The sequence below is a fragment of the Austrofundulus limnaeus genome, unplaced genomic scaffold (genome assembly GCF_001266775.1).
Source record: "Austrofundulus limnaeus strain Quisiro unplaced genomic scaffold, Austrofundulus_limnaeus-1.0 Scaffold1498, whole genome shotgun sequence".
Classification (NCBI taxonomy): Eukaryota; Metazoa; Chordata; class Actinopteri; order Cyprinodontiformes; family Rivulidae; genus Austrofundulus; species Austrofundulus limnaeus.
The window spans coordinates 23444-38023 of NW_013953900.1; the positions used below are offsets into that span (position 1 = coordinate 23444).

Sequence of the window (14580 nt, forward strand, 5' to 3'; positions counted from 1 at the left end):
TATTATCGCTTATCGCAATAATTTTTGAGACAATTAATCGCCCAGCAAAATTTGTTATCGTGACAGGCCTATTCATCATGTTGTTTGGAGACTCCAGTTCAAGATATCTTAAATGTATCTTTGGATATGAGATTCACTATATAAGATTTAATTAATGCAAATTTCAGACTTTTTCATGTTCTGTAAATTGTATTTAAAACAAAGCTGCTGCTGTTCATCATTCTGTTTTCATAAACCCTACCCCCAAAGCCAATACTGTAGGGAAACACTTTTTTGAAGATGTTCTTGAAAATACAATTGCCTGTTAGTAACTCAGTCTAAAATGTTTGCATCTGTTCAGATGTCATATATTATATACCTCTGTATAACCATGTTAATATTTTGCAGTACAAAGTACAGTACACATTTTTCTTATTTTATCAAAATTTGAACATTTTTGTTTCGGGCAGGTAACTTTTCATGTCGGGCAGGTAACATTTGTTGTCGGGCAGGTAAAAAAAATAAAATCTTGTCAAACCCTGGTGGAAATGTCTCCAGTTTTAGTGAACGTTGTCCTCCTTATTGTACAAAGTACCACTAGTTAAAGTCATGGTGCTTTATTCCTGATTGAGCTGCGTGTTTTGATGTTTATGGGTTTTTCCAAAGCAGCAGGAGAAATAGCAAATTGAAAATCGTGAGTGAAACAGAAGAAAAAAAGCCAGATACTAATAAGGGAGCTCCAGTTTAGTTTTTTTCCTTTTCCACTAATAAAAAAAAAAGTTCTCTCTTTCGTCTGCCTTTTAGCACACCGATGGTTCTTAACAAAACTTTAGAAATCAAAGAAAAAAAAGCCACGTGCTTTAACCAGACCTTAAAATCCCTTTCTACCTTTATTCTTACAATATCAAGTCACGAGTACTAATATGAATCATCTTTTTAGGTGTTTTCTATAAACGTGCCATATTGGATGTCTTCGTCGGTTTCCTATATGTTCGTACAAACTGCTCAAAATTGGTGTCTTCCTCAAATCCATGCTGCAGTGGTTTGAGGTGAGCAGCAAACATGTTCATGACTTAGTACTTGGTGATATAACACATTCCACTGGAATCCTGTCATGATGAAAGGAACCAAAAGAAAAACAAACTGTAAAGGTGTTCTGGTTGCTGTTTATACATCCATTCAAATGCTGAGATTTTTCCAGAATCTACTTGGTCTTTGTGTCTGATTTTTTGGGACAGCAGATCCAAAATGGTTAAAATTTCAAAGAGGAGCTCGGTCCAAGGCCACGTCAAATAAAAACAGCAGCATTTAAAGCCAGTCTGGTGTCTTTTACACTGTCCTGTTGGGAGAAAGTCTTTGAACGGGAAGAGAATTCTTCGAGCTGAAGGTCAACACGGGCTGAAACTACACAGACATCAGTCGTCACATGTCAGTCTGATGCTGGATCCTCGGTCAAAGCCTGCGCAGATAGCATCTTAACCAAACAAATAACCACGAGCCGCGAAGTTCCAACAGCAGCGCACATCTGTGCGAAAAAAAAATCGAAGGCTAAACAGTGCAAAGCTTCAAAGCAACGAGAGACACAACAAACCCTGGTAGTATATTTACCCACACATAGTTTCCACAGGTATTCTTGGCACCCAGCAGTCACGCTGGCCAAGAGGGGCTTTGCTTTTTCACACGATTTAGGTGCTCCTCTCGTGTTCCGATCATTTATTGTCTCGATACTTTTGAGTTCGAGTCAGACATATGTCTGGTGTCTTTTTCCTTAGCAACACAAAGAAAAACAACAAACGTTTAACAGGCAGCTCAACTGTCACTTTGACTTTGTGTCAGCATCTGCCTCTTCAAAGGCTTGAACGGGCTGCAACCAATCATACTGTCACTGTTACTCTTCTGCAAGGGAAACTTGTCAGGCTAATATCCCCGGCTGCAAGGTCAGCTAGTCTGGCCTGCTCTTCTCGGAAATGAGGAGACGACGGCACGCTACAAAAGGAGGCACTACAAAGGTTACTCCACCAGTTGTTTTTCTTGTAGCTATCAACCGAGTGGCTCGGAGGCAGCAGAACCCGAATCAATCAAACTCTGGAATGGYTGAAGGAGGCGCTGCTCTGAAAAGAATAACACCACTGTGTCATTTGTTTGTGTGCACAGAGAGGAGTCCAGCAGAGCTCAGTCTGCAGAGGTCTCTGGTCTCAAACGCCATGCTGCTTTGCACTCGCAGTGTGAAAGCAAAATAAAACAGGAGCAACAGGAGCACACATGTGAAAGTGATAAAGTGTGGAAGCTATCCAGCCCTGCTCAAGTTTAAACTAAGAAGGCAGGAGGCTGCAGGTTTTGGAAAGAACTAAAAACTAGAAACTGTCATTAAATTGGGAGTTAATTCATTCACTAAAAAGGTGCATATTGGTGTTGCAGCTTTTAGTTACAAGCTTAGTTATTAAATTATATTCAAGTTGGTTTTTTTTTTTATTTCTGATGACAAATTTTATCAAATTGCAATTAACGAAAAAAATGTCAAACAAAAACCTGTTCTGTACAGAAGGTGGAGAAGCTGCTGGGAGCTAACATGATGAGAAATTTGTCTCTTAATCTAAAATCTGGTCTATACTGCCATCTTGTGGTCAAGTCACATAGCAGCAACAAAAATGACTTTTTACAAAAGGACATTGAGATGAACTACTAACCACGTCACAAAAGTACCAAAAAACAAGTTGTGTTGAAATTGCTTTGTATATAATGGGTCTGAATGTATTTTTAAACTAAAAAGTAAAACAGAGAAAGAAACTCCCATCTGAACACTTTCTTTAAAAACAAACAATGATCACGTTCAGTGGCCTATCTATAAGATCTGACACATTTGTTTAGAAACCAACATGATGCACGAAGCTTTCAGTAAAACACAAGGACCCAAGAAGGCAGACTGGGATGAACGATTGTTATTGTACAACAAAGATGACAGCTCCATTAAAAAGGAGGGCTCGTTGTGCAAACACTACTGAGACGATCTATTTTTCTTGTGTACGTTTTTCGGCATCCAACTCATTCCACAATTTTTATAATATTTAATCAATTCATATATAAAACATTAATTTATGCCATGGGTTCCACGTCTTGTGGTATTTCAGCAATGTATAACTTTTCAGCTATTGAGTTTTTTTCTCATTTAAAATGAATAGTGTTTTCTTCAACATTCTTAAAAATGATTTAAAATCTTTACTGCACTTTTCAACTTTTGTTCTGGCTCTCCTTTTTACCAACGTCTCTGGGCTTTCTTAGCTTTTTTCCTGCYTTTTCATTTTATTAATTTAAACGTTTTAGGCTTCCATCAACTTTTTTCTGCAAATTTAAGCTTTTTATGCATTTTTGGATGATTTTTGCTAATTTCAGCTGTTTTTTGCCCCTTTAGCTGCTTTGTAGATATTTAAGCTATTTTTACCTTTTTTAATCTAAATTCACTTTTGTGACAATTTAGGCTTCCTATTGCTTAATCAGTGTGCATTGCCAATGCAATGCACACTATTGTGATTCGTTTCCCATCCAAGTCATCTCAACTTTGCCATGCTTCTCTTCCTGCATACTTTGTCCTAGAGCTGCCATTGTAATTTATATCTGTAAAGCCCCTGTGTCAAATGATGGCTATGCCTTTTGGTGCCTGAAAAACGTATAGTTTATGAAATATTAATGTTTAATGAATKATAATGACAGTCAATGGAGCCTTGTATTGGTCCAATACTGCCCCATGCTGTACTCAACTTGGTACTGCACCATAGTTTAATATTTCAACTCAGTAGTTCAGTGTTTACAGTACTAATATGATTGTATTTTGATGTTTAACTACAATATTGTCTTAATACTGCTCGATTGTTGTAATATTATGCATTTTTGTGTCAATAATTGTATTGGCAATGTGGCCTCTTTCTGCACACATACAAACCAACCCCTGCCATCATCTTCTGCCACTGCTCCATTGGCCTAATGGTCTATGTGATGGACTTTCATGTGGGAGATCAGGGTTCAAAACCCAGCAGCAGCAATTTTAACAAAAAAAAAAATCTCTTCAAATTTCATATTGTCACACAATTACCTTAATTACAAACACCTGCTGACGTGACAGGCACAAGCTGGTATAGAAAACACATTTGAACTTGGTCAAAGTTCACTCTGCAAGTCCAATGCTGCAGGCAAAGCCATACTACAATGACATGCTACATGGCAATGCACACTTGTTTTTACATCGTAAAAACCCATGTCTAGTTCAAACATGCCGTTTCTGTGTCATTAGGCTAATTTTAACTTTTTCAGACACTTTTTTAGCTGTTTTCTACTAATTTTGACCGTTTTAGCCAGTTTAAAACCATTTTGTACTTCTTTTGTTTGTTCTGTAAATGTGAACTGTTTTACACTCTGCTACTGTTGGCCTGTTCAAATTGAACTCACGCTAACAGTTTTGCTATGAAACATTTTCAGGTTCTTCAGCAGCTATCATGAAAAACGTTTAAGCATTCACACTGCATTTTCACAGGAAATTCTCTGGTTAAAGTTTTGATACCCACCCAGAGAGGTTCCGTCTTCTCCCATGATGACCTTCATGGAGGTAATGATCTGCTGAGCCACAGGTGGGGACATGGAGGTGGCATACACAGCACTGTGAGAGTGGCAGCGCAGGTAGTTGATCAACTCCTGACACACAAATCAGATTAAAAAGTATAAATATTATTATTTTTACCATTGTCAGAATAAGAATTCCCTCCAACATACACATTAAACCACAAAGTATGAGTTGAAAAAGTGTTTCCTTTCTATTTCCTTTGGTTCTGTTCTAGTTTCACTAAAAATGAAAGCGTACAGTTCTCTGGGTTTTCCATTACGTGTCACCAGTGTTGACCAACACTGAGTGAGTGAGCAGGATCAGGGAAATTACTCAAATTCCTGAGAATGACTAAGTGCTGCTACTAACCAAATTAGAACAACTCCTTTTCCTGGGTCAAAGGTTTCATATTCTGCTCTCTGATCCATTAATCTGTCACCATCAGGAGGTCACTAACCTTCTTGCCTCCGATGTATCCACCTGCAGCCCCGAAGCTCTTGGTGAAGGTTCCCATCATGACGTCGACGTCTTTGGGATCCAGACCGAAGTAGTCCACGACTCCTTTCCCATTAGGTCCGAGGGCGCCGATACTGTGAGCTTCATCCAGGTACAGGTAGGCCTTGTAGCGCTTCTTCAGAGCTATGATCTCAGGCAGACGAACGATGGACCCCTCCATGCTTTGTAACATAACAAAAGAATTAACAAATGATGACAACAGACCTAAATGAAACAAAAACACTTTATTTTACTTTCACTTCATCTTTAATTTTGGATTTTTTAAATAACCTGGCAACAAAAATCTAAACCTCAGGTCAGAAAGCTGCTATTTAACCATATTTATTGTAGGGYTGTGTATTGGCAAGAATTTGGCGATACGATACATATCATGACAGAGGGGTCACGATACGATATATCCCGATATATTGCGATACTGTAAGCAAGGCGATATATTGCGATTTTTTTGTCCAAAAATTCTATTAAATAAAAACCTCTTACAGGGAAAAAAATGAAAAACCAAAATTCATTGTTTCATAAAATTTTAATATTACATAGACATGCTTTTGATACATTTAGCTGTGTTCTGCTTTGTATGTATTTTTATTTTATTTGTTTCATGTTTCTTATTTCATCCATGTTTTCAATTATTAGACTAAATTTGACAAAAAATAGTTTGAAAATATATTTTTTGCAGCTTTTAGTTTTTAATATTAATTTACAATATGGTCACCCAACACTTAACAATAGCCTCTACCTCAAGAGGTAGAGGAGCCAAATGGCTGGCTCACTGCTGCCAACTAGTGGTCAGAGGCTGAACTACAACATCAAAATGGCTGGCAGGAAAGTTGACATTTTAAACCTTAATAAAAAAATGGATACAGGGCTTTAGAATATCGATACAGTATCGGGAAATGAAATATCGCGATATTTCAGTGTATCGATATTTTCTTACACCCCTAATTTATTGTTAGTTCAGTTAACTTAACCTGTCTTTATTGTTTTGTAATAAAACTTAAAGTAAAAATAAGAGGGAATTATCTGTGTAAGGTCGTTATTCACCAAGAAGGGAGTGTCACTGCTTTCAGACAACAAAGAAAGCATCACACATCCAGCTCTTTATTGTTTCACACAACCAGGGATGGTAATGTGAAAATATGTTTTTAAATGAAAGCTAAGCGAGTGTGAACATGTCACATTCTGTTTGTGTCGCCTGTTTTCAGTCAGGCTGGTTTTGAAAATGTTCTCACACTAAGCTCTAATGGGCTGGAATGAATAAATAAAACAGACTTAATTTTTGTGTTGCTGGATCACGAGTCCCGTGTTGGTTCAGGTTCGGTTACTCTGCACTTGTTCCTACCTGTAAATTCCCTCCACAACGATGAGGATTTTCTTCCATGGCCTGTGCGTTCTGGGCTGTCCGTGTACGATAGCATCTCTCAGCAGCTTCTCGAGACTCTGCATATCTGCAGTGGAGAAAATTWAAAAAGTTACTTTCAGCGTTTAACAGGAGAGAAAAGAAACAGTTCAGAACCAAAGACTGAGTAGTTTACATCTTTTCTCTTTAAAGTTACATGAGAGCTTTCATTTATTCATGACTGTGTGTAAATATTTTATAACTACACCAATTTCAAGGCACAGAAATGGTTTTATTCAGCTGCTGTGCGACCTAATTATCACCTGTTGTTGGAAACTTTAGACAAGCAGCATGTTGGCAACTCAGTTTGCTCTGTGTATCAAGCAAAAGAATAAGAGTTTTGTAAAGATGCTGTAACTTTACACACCCATTTTAATTGTATTTATTAAAGCAGATAATTGTTGGACTATGTTAACAGAGTGTATTTATCCTAAATGTTTTGGGTGTACTTCAAGCTACAGTGCAGTTTGTGTTAAAGTGATTCACAATTACTTGTAACATTAGACACTATTTGATAAAAATTTACTTAAACCTAAAACAAAAGAGGAGAATGTAGAAATGACTCAGCCTGCAACTGAAAATGCAGATGGGAGGACAACAGAGCTGCTTCATGGAGAACCTCAGCTTAGCCTGTTAGCTTTTGCACAAGCACCATATGACATTTTTTTTTATACATGGTGTTAGTTTCTGAGCTAACAAAATTAGCTCGGCGCTAACAAACGAAAGCTAACAAGTAAAACTGAGTTTTTGCTTTCGTAAGGCAGATCTATTGACCTTCATCCACATTTTTAGTTGCAAGCTGAGTCCTTCTCTCTGTCAAAAGAGCTCTGGTTTTATTTGAAAGGGCTGATCCTCAGATATTTTCAAAGACTGACCTTCAGTGTGGGTAAGACCTCAAGCAGCCTTGCACCAGAAAACCTAGTGAATATTATAATTTACCCGGTATGCTCTGCGATCGTGTGACACTTTTTTGATTATATAAAAACAAAAAAACAGCCTACAGTAAACACTTCGTTTTACAGTTCAAGTAATTCATCAAATGACGCCTAATGTTACAAGTAACTGTGGATCCCTTTAATGAAGGAGGTATAAAATATGTCACCCACTGTTGTGTTTGAAGACTCGAATTGTGGAGCCCGACAGGCGAGCGCCCAGCACCAGCGACGTGTGATTCAGCTCGTCGCTTAAGATCAGACAACCCTACAACAAAAAGAACCCCCATCAAACTTAAAAAGCTCACTGCAGTGAGCAGCTGCAGCTTTAAGGTAGACATTAAAAAGGACAGAAGCACTTTTYCCCCCGGTTGAATTCTGATTTACAAAGACAGGATTTCACATTGTGAAGTTTCTACATTGAGCAATTTGCAGCCACACCTTTGTTTACACTTCTTTGACAGCTGCTGAAACCAGTCTTAAAAACTCACTGGAAGATAGGGCTGTGTATTGGCAAGAATTTGGTGATACGATACATATCATGAGAGAGGGGTCACGATACGATATATCCCGATATATTGCGATTTTTGTCTAAATATTCTATTAATTAAAAACCTCTTACTGAAAAAAAAGAAAAGCTAATGTTTACTTACAACGCTAATGCTACCCTTACTCTCTGGCGCTCAAGAGGTAGAGGAGCCAAATGGCTGGCTCACTGCTGCCAACTAGTGGTCAGAGGCTGAACTACAACATAAAAATGAACGGTTGGCAAGAAGATCGACATTTTAAACCTTAATAAAAATGGATACAGGGCTTTAGAATATCGATAACAGTATCGGGAAATGAAATATCGCGATATTTCAGTGTATCGATATTTTCTTAAGATTACAAATTCTATAGAATTCAGACTTTTTATATTATGTGTAAGTAAAGTACAAGGTGCAACTGTTACTGCGTATGAGTGGTTTTATTTTAGTGTCAAAGTCAATCTTAGCAAACACAAATACAGTATATTTATAATTCGGTCAGCTTAACAGATACTGAGCTGAAACTTGGTGGTGCTGTAGGCCAAAGTCATCCTCAACATATGAGCTCACATACAACCTAACCTTTTTACAGTTACTAATGTGCATGGTTAAAATCAGGCACAAATAAGGTGTCCCTTACCATTATCAGGTGATTGTCTGCAGAATACTGGTGCCAGTCATACAGTGGTACTGATAGATAATTAAATTTTATCAGGTTCTCACAAGTATTTCAATTCAGGGTGTGTGTGAAAACAATTAAGTTCCCTAAGTGGGGTGTGACAGAAACTTAAGAACTACTCATTTAGACAAATTATATTGACAAACTGGAAGTAGGCATAACACTGGTCTAGACCACAATGCAGTGTTTGTGAAAACATGTCGGACCGTCTGACGTAAAATACAATTGTCTGGTGAAAAACTTAAAATCGTTGGACGTTGACCGATGTGCTTCTCAAAACCTAGCAAATATATTATTTACATTGAAAATCACCAGGGGCCTCATGTATCAACGGTGCGTACGCACAAAAACCTCGCGTACGTCATTATCCACGCAAAACTCTGGATGTATCAAAACTGAAATGAACGTGGAAATGTGCGCAGCCCCACGCCAACTCCAGGGCTGGTGTACGCACGTTTCTGTGGTTCTGGTTCCATTGGCGACACTTAGAGGTGATTCTGAGAAACTTTTCATGATGTGAGAATGATTATTGTTCACAGCAGACACACATGATTAACAATTATTACATCCACATGATTAACAATTATTACATCCACATGATTAACAATTATTACATCCACATGGACGCAGTTAGATAAAAGACACGCAAAGTTGTGCCAAAAATACATTTAAACAGGAAAAGATCCAGCCTTACTGGAGGATATAATAAATAGTGAAACACGCAGAGCTTTTATTTATAAACAGATAGAATTTTCTGATGACGAGTGGCTCATCAGCCGTTTTGAGGAAGAATAATTTTTAGTTTGACACTGCTGCGCTCTGGAGCGCAACGCAGCGAGCTGCGTGYGCCACGTGTGAACGTGCAGCAGCAGCGATTGAACTGGGGTTCCACAGGAGCTTTCCAGAGGGAGCTGCAGACCCATCAGGACTCAGTCCAGTCCACCCAAAGCTGAGTCATGACCAATGGAATCGTCTCATCCATATGATTCTAAAGGCTGAGTTATGGTCGCGCTTTGGAGCGCGCACCCTCGCCGGCAGTGATGTTTCTTTCATATTTGTTGTTTACGTTGTTGTAGATTTCTCCAAAATGACACGTGGAAGTACACTTTACAACTTGTGAAAATGCTGTAAGTAGGAGAGCAAAAGCTTGACAGACAAACAGACTGTGCACAAAGGCTGTGGTGCTCGCAGCGTTTGTGTGGACTCTCCAACATCAGGTCATGTGAACTCTACTGAGGAGCAGAGACTCGTTTCTTCATATCAGCTATGAAATAAACAAAGATCTATGTTCTAACAACATTTAAGTTCCTCTGTTTACAGTAATTATGGTAATAAACTCGTGCGCAAAGTTAATATTTTCAGACTCAGAATGGATGGATGAGCCGGTTGCGCAACACAGCAGCATGCGCGCGCGCACACACGACACAATCACTCGTTCTTTGCGTGATATTTTACTCCTATTCTTACTTATGTTTTTTTTTTTCTCACTGACTATATTAAATTCATTATTTTCCTGACTCTAGAAATCATTTCTGATCGTGCAGGGATCACTGAAACGTATCCTTCACACATGCAGGAAGTAATTTGCATCTGTTTAACATATGTAAATGAAGACGTGTCAGGGGAGGTGTCTCATGTGCGCTCAGTTCCACGTTGTGATGTACAAAACAAATGTGCGTGGACTCAGGCGTACGCACGGTTTGATACATCTGGATTTTTTGTGCGTAAGCAGTTTTCTGGATTTGAACGTACGCCCCGTTTCAGTAAGAAATCCATTTCTTTGTACATGAGGCTCCTGATCAGTCACACAGTTTATACAACTTCAACTGGTCAAAGGCCAAAGACTTTATTGCATAATAAACATTTACACCACAACGATGAGGTCATGAGCAGAGAAAGAACATTCATCACAGAGTTTATAACCCCCCATGACTCACAGGCCGGTGCAGTTTCTGTTTGCTTTTTTTCCCCACTGTCAGCTGACAGCAAACGTGTTCTCTGGATCACGTCATCCACTCACACATCTAAGCATCTGTGTATCCCCTCAAAGCGTTTGCAATGAACTAACAATTCGAATACAAAGTAAGCACACACTTGAAGAGATCAAATGAAGGGTTATGCAACGCTCAGGAGGGAACAAAATAACAAAACAAAGGAAGTGAACAAAAGGTCCCAACCTTTCCAGTGAGAGCAGGAATGTTCATGGAGTTGGTTGCGAAGCCCATCCCAAAGGCCATGGCTGACTCGACCCCCAGAAACCTGGCAATCAACTGCTCCAAGTCCTCGTGGATGTCCAGGTTCCCTGAAAATAAATCACAGTAACAAGTTTTATTAAGCTTGTCATCATTCTTTTTAAAATCGCAGTCTGGTTTTTGTAGAAGTGAGGAGTAAGGAGACGCTCATAATAACTACCCTTGATTTAGTCTTATTAATTATAAAAGATGAATAATGAAAGCTTCACAAAAAAAAGTGTGACTACACTTACCTAGCTCACAGCGAGTGCTTCCCACTCCAGCCCCGTACGTATGTGTGGCTTTGACAGCAGCATCGTAACAAGCTCCAGTGTTCTCAGCAAAGCCGAGGTAGTTGTATGAACCCATGTTGATGACGTCCTTCACCACTTGCCCTGTGTGTCTGAACAACAACAAAAAACGGTCAGGAAACTAGGATATGCATTTGAACTCCAATTCCCCTTTTCCTCCCTTAAAATCCAKGGGTAGACGTAAGGATTTGTTGACAAAATCTGGTTGTCCGCAAAACATTTTGGTTGTCCAAAAAAAAAAAACCCAATTAAAATGTAATTTAATAGGTAGCCTATATTGTTCTGTATACAAAGTTTACTGTATACAAATGTTCTCAGTCAGCAGGTTAACAGTTTCAGGAGCTGCTTGAGTAAAACTCCTCATCCTCTTCTTTGAAATAGAGAGCAAAAATCAACATCCAACAACCATAAGCTTCCTGCTTACAGGACCAACATTTTAATTTAAATAGTAGTATAGCCTACTGTCTACATGACCTTATTAAAGCTACAGTTTAATGTTCTTATAACTGAAGACTTTCTGGATAAAGGGGATTTAAAAATATCTTCTGTCATTTTAGTGTTATCAACTGAGGAGCTTTGACGTATTTATTTAAAAAAAGAGTTATAGCACAAGAAGTTCTCTGCATAGAAAAAACATAATTCATTTTTACTGTTTTTTTAACCAAACTGACAAGTTTCTCCACTATAATTGTTGTGTAATGTAAATGCATTGAAACACCTGGTTAAATTTAGAAGATATTATGACTAACTACAAGCACCTGAAGCTGACTCAGAGAACTCTGATTTTAGAGGAAAATCAAATTCAAACGTAGACACGGCACCTCTGTTCTGATTGGGTAAAACTTCGACTGTGGTTCTCTTTATTGGGTGAAAGAACAGTCAGTTTAATCCCTAGATGGCTTTAACTAGGTTTTTTCCTTCCATTCATTTTTACAATGACCAACACCTGCTGCTTTTTTCTTGGTTGTCCACCGGACAACTTGGAGGCGGGATCTGGTTGTTCGAAACAAAAATAGGTTGTCTCGGACAATCTAAACAATGGTTATGTCGATCCCTGAAATCCATGCTTCAGCAGCTAACATAAACATTACAGGAGATAATACCGCATAGTTTAGAGAGCAAAGGCACCTGTGCATGCTTCACATACCAATGTGGAAAACAGAAGATAAGGCACGGCCAGAAACAGAGAAATTCTGTCCTCTTTTAAAGTCRGTTCTTATTTCACACGTTCCACTGTCAGTAAAATAAACTTGTGTGTGTGTTGCCTATGTTTGATTATAGATTCCAGGACTTGGTGAGCTTTTTGAGATAAATACAGCCAGAGATTCTCATTTTCTTTAGTCAACCCAAAGAAATGAAACCAGTTGGATAAAACATAGATGCGGAATTGCATATCTGCTCAGATTTTACGGTCACAAAATTTTCACAAGCAGAAACAGATAAAGAACCACGTTTTGTTTTAAAAGTGGTGTTTCCTGTCATGGCCATGTGGCAAATTCTGATTGTTCTCAAGTAACCGTCTGAACCATGGTTTACGTCATTGTTATCAGAAATTCCTTCATGTCATGTCAGGGTGTGGTTTGTAAACTTAGGCAACTCCTAAAGCAGATTCTTGCAGTAAAACTAAGTGTAAAACTCTGAACATGCATTTTCTGGATTTTGTAACCAAAAGAATATATTTGTTCGGTTCACTGCAACTGAAAGTACACCACGTTCCAACTTACTCAAAGGTCCAGTTGTAGTTGTGAGTGACTCTCTCTACCAAGTCCATCTTGGCACCAGGGACACTGCATATAGGTCTGTTCCAGTTATCTCGAATCCTCATATACAGGTTCCTGGTGTAAAAGTTCTCAAAGTCCTGATACAGAGGAACAAAATCCTGCACAAAAAAAAGACAATAGAAATGCCATTGAGACAGTTCAGAAAATACACGAGTAATCACGATCTAACCAAATCAAAAAAAAAGAGACATAACACTTTACCTTCTGCTCGTCTCTCTCACGAGCCACGTGGCACTTCTCGATGTTCCAGTGGCGTATGAAGTCTCTGAGGTAGCCGAAGAGGGTGAGGATGCCGTAGCCCATGTAGGTGAGCACAGCCACGAGGAGAGGCGTCTCCTCGTAGGATTCCACRTAGGGCTTCTTGTACAAACTGGAGTTACTGTTCCCATTTTGCTTCTGTGGGAAGTGAAAGCAGCAGGTTAGYTCACATTTGACAAGTCGTTTTCATGAACGGTAACATAAAAAGGTGGTGTCAGCAAGTAGCAAACCAGCTTGAATAGCAAACTGTGGKATCTTTTAATTGGGTGCAGTTACTCATTATGGGCTCTGCCCTGCAGCTTAGCAACGTCCTCATGTGACCAGTCATGCTTCGCCTAGAAGTACCTCGAAGCTGTGGRCCAAATACTGCAAGTGGAGCTCAAAGTCTGTCAAACACGACCCACTGCAGTGGAACACAAACATCCCCACAGAGATTGTTGCCTTCCTGAAAYGGTTTCCTCCTTGCTTTAATCCTACCTGTACACAACAAGAGCCCGACAGGAACGGCCCCTGGTAGAGAACACACACAATYRCCAGGGGTAGACATAACCATTGTTTAGTTTGTCCGAGACAACCTATTTTCATTTCGGACAACCAGATCCTGTCTCCTGGTTGTCCGGTGGACAACCAAGAAAAAAAGACCTTGATTAAAGTTCTCTGCTTCGGGTGTCCATCATTGTAAAAATGAAAGGAAGAAAAAACTTGGTAAAGCTGAACAGAACACTAAACTGTAACTTTTAATAAGGTCATGTCCACAGTATGTTCCTATTTAAGTGAAAATGTTTGACCTATGAGCAGAAAGAAGTTTATGAATGTTGGGTAACCTCTAGATTTTATTAGCAACATTTTTGCTGCTTTACTCCCTGAGCCTTAAATACTCTATTTCAGAGAAGAGAATGTGGAAGTTTTATTCACACAGATCCTGTCAACCTGGCTGACTGAGAACAATTATGATATATAATAAACTTTGTCTACAGAACAATATACTTGTTAAACTACATTTTTCTTGAGATTCTTTTGGACMACCAAAATGTTTTGAGGACAACCAGGTTTTCTCAACAGGTTGTCCGCTGGACAACCTGAAAAATATCCTTATGTCTACCCCTGATTACTGTCTGAAAAACCTGCTTTCTCATGCTTACGCCACACCTGACTGGAGGACAATCATGTTACACAATCATGTTACACTGTACACACATAAAGAGAAGCTCACCGTGTCAGCAAACAAGTTCTCTGTCTGAWAAATTCTGCAAARATCATCCAAACTGAGTGACTGTTTCTAATTATCAACCACTGCCTTAAAGGGCTGGTGATCAGGTGTGTGTGTGTGTGTGTGTGTGTGTGTGTGTGTGTGTGTGTGTGTGTGTGTGTGTGTGTGT

The 14580-nt window shown here is 39.0% G+C and overlaps 1 protein-coding gene across 1 annotated transcript in view; it reads right to left on the reverse strand.

The window, feature by feature from the left end:
- LOC106535590 (serine palmitoyltransferase 2) overlaps positions 1–14580 on the reverse strand; it is a 27196-nt gene that overhangs the window by 6620 nt on the left and 5996 nt on the right. Inside the window, exons 2-9 of the mRNA XM_014032630.1 lie at positions 13145–13339; positions 12887–13041; positions 11106–11254; positions 10798–10922; positions 7589–7682; positions 6426–6531; positions 5028–5247; positions 4536–4662 (exon numbers count right to left, since the gene is read on the reverse strand). Of these exons, the coding sequence (XP_013888084.1) occupies positions 4536–4662; positions 5028–5247; positions 6426–6531; positions 7589–7682; positions 10798–10922; positions 11106–11254; positions 12887–13041; positions 13145–13339 (1171 nt within the window). The remainder of the gene's footprint in view (positions 1–4535; positions 4663–5027; positions 5248–6425; positions 6532–7588; positions 7683–10797; positions 10923–11105; positions 11255–12886; positions 13042–13144; positions 13340–14580) is intronic.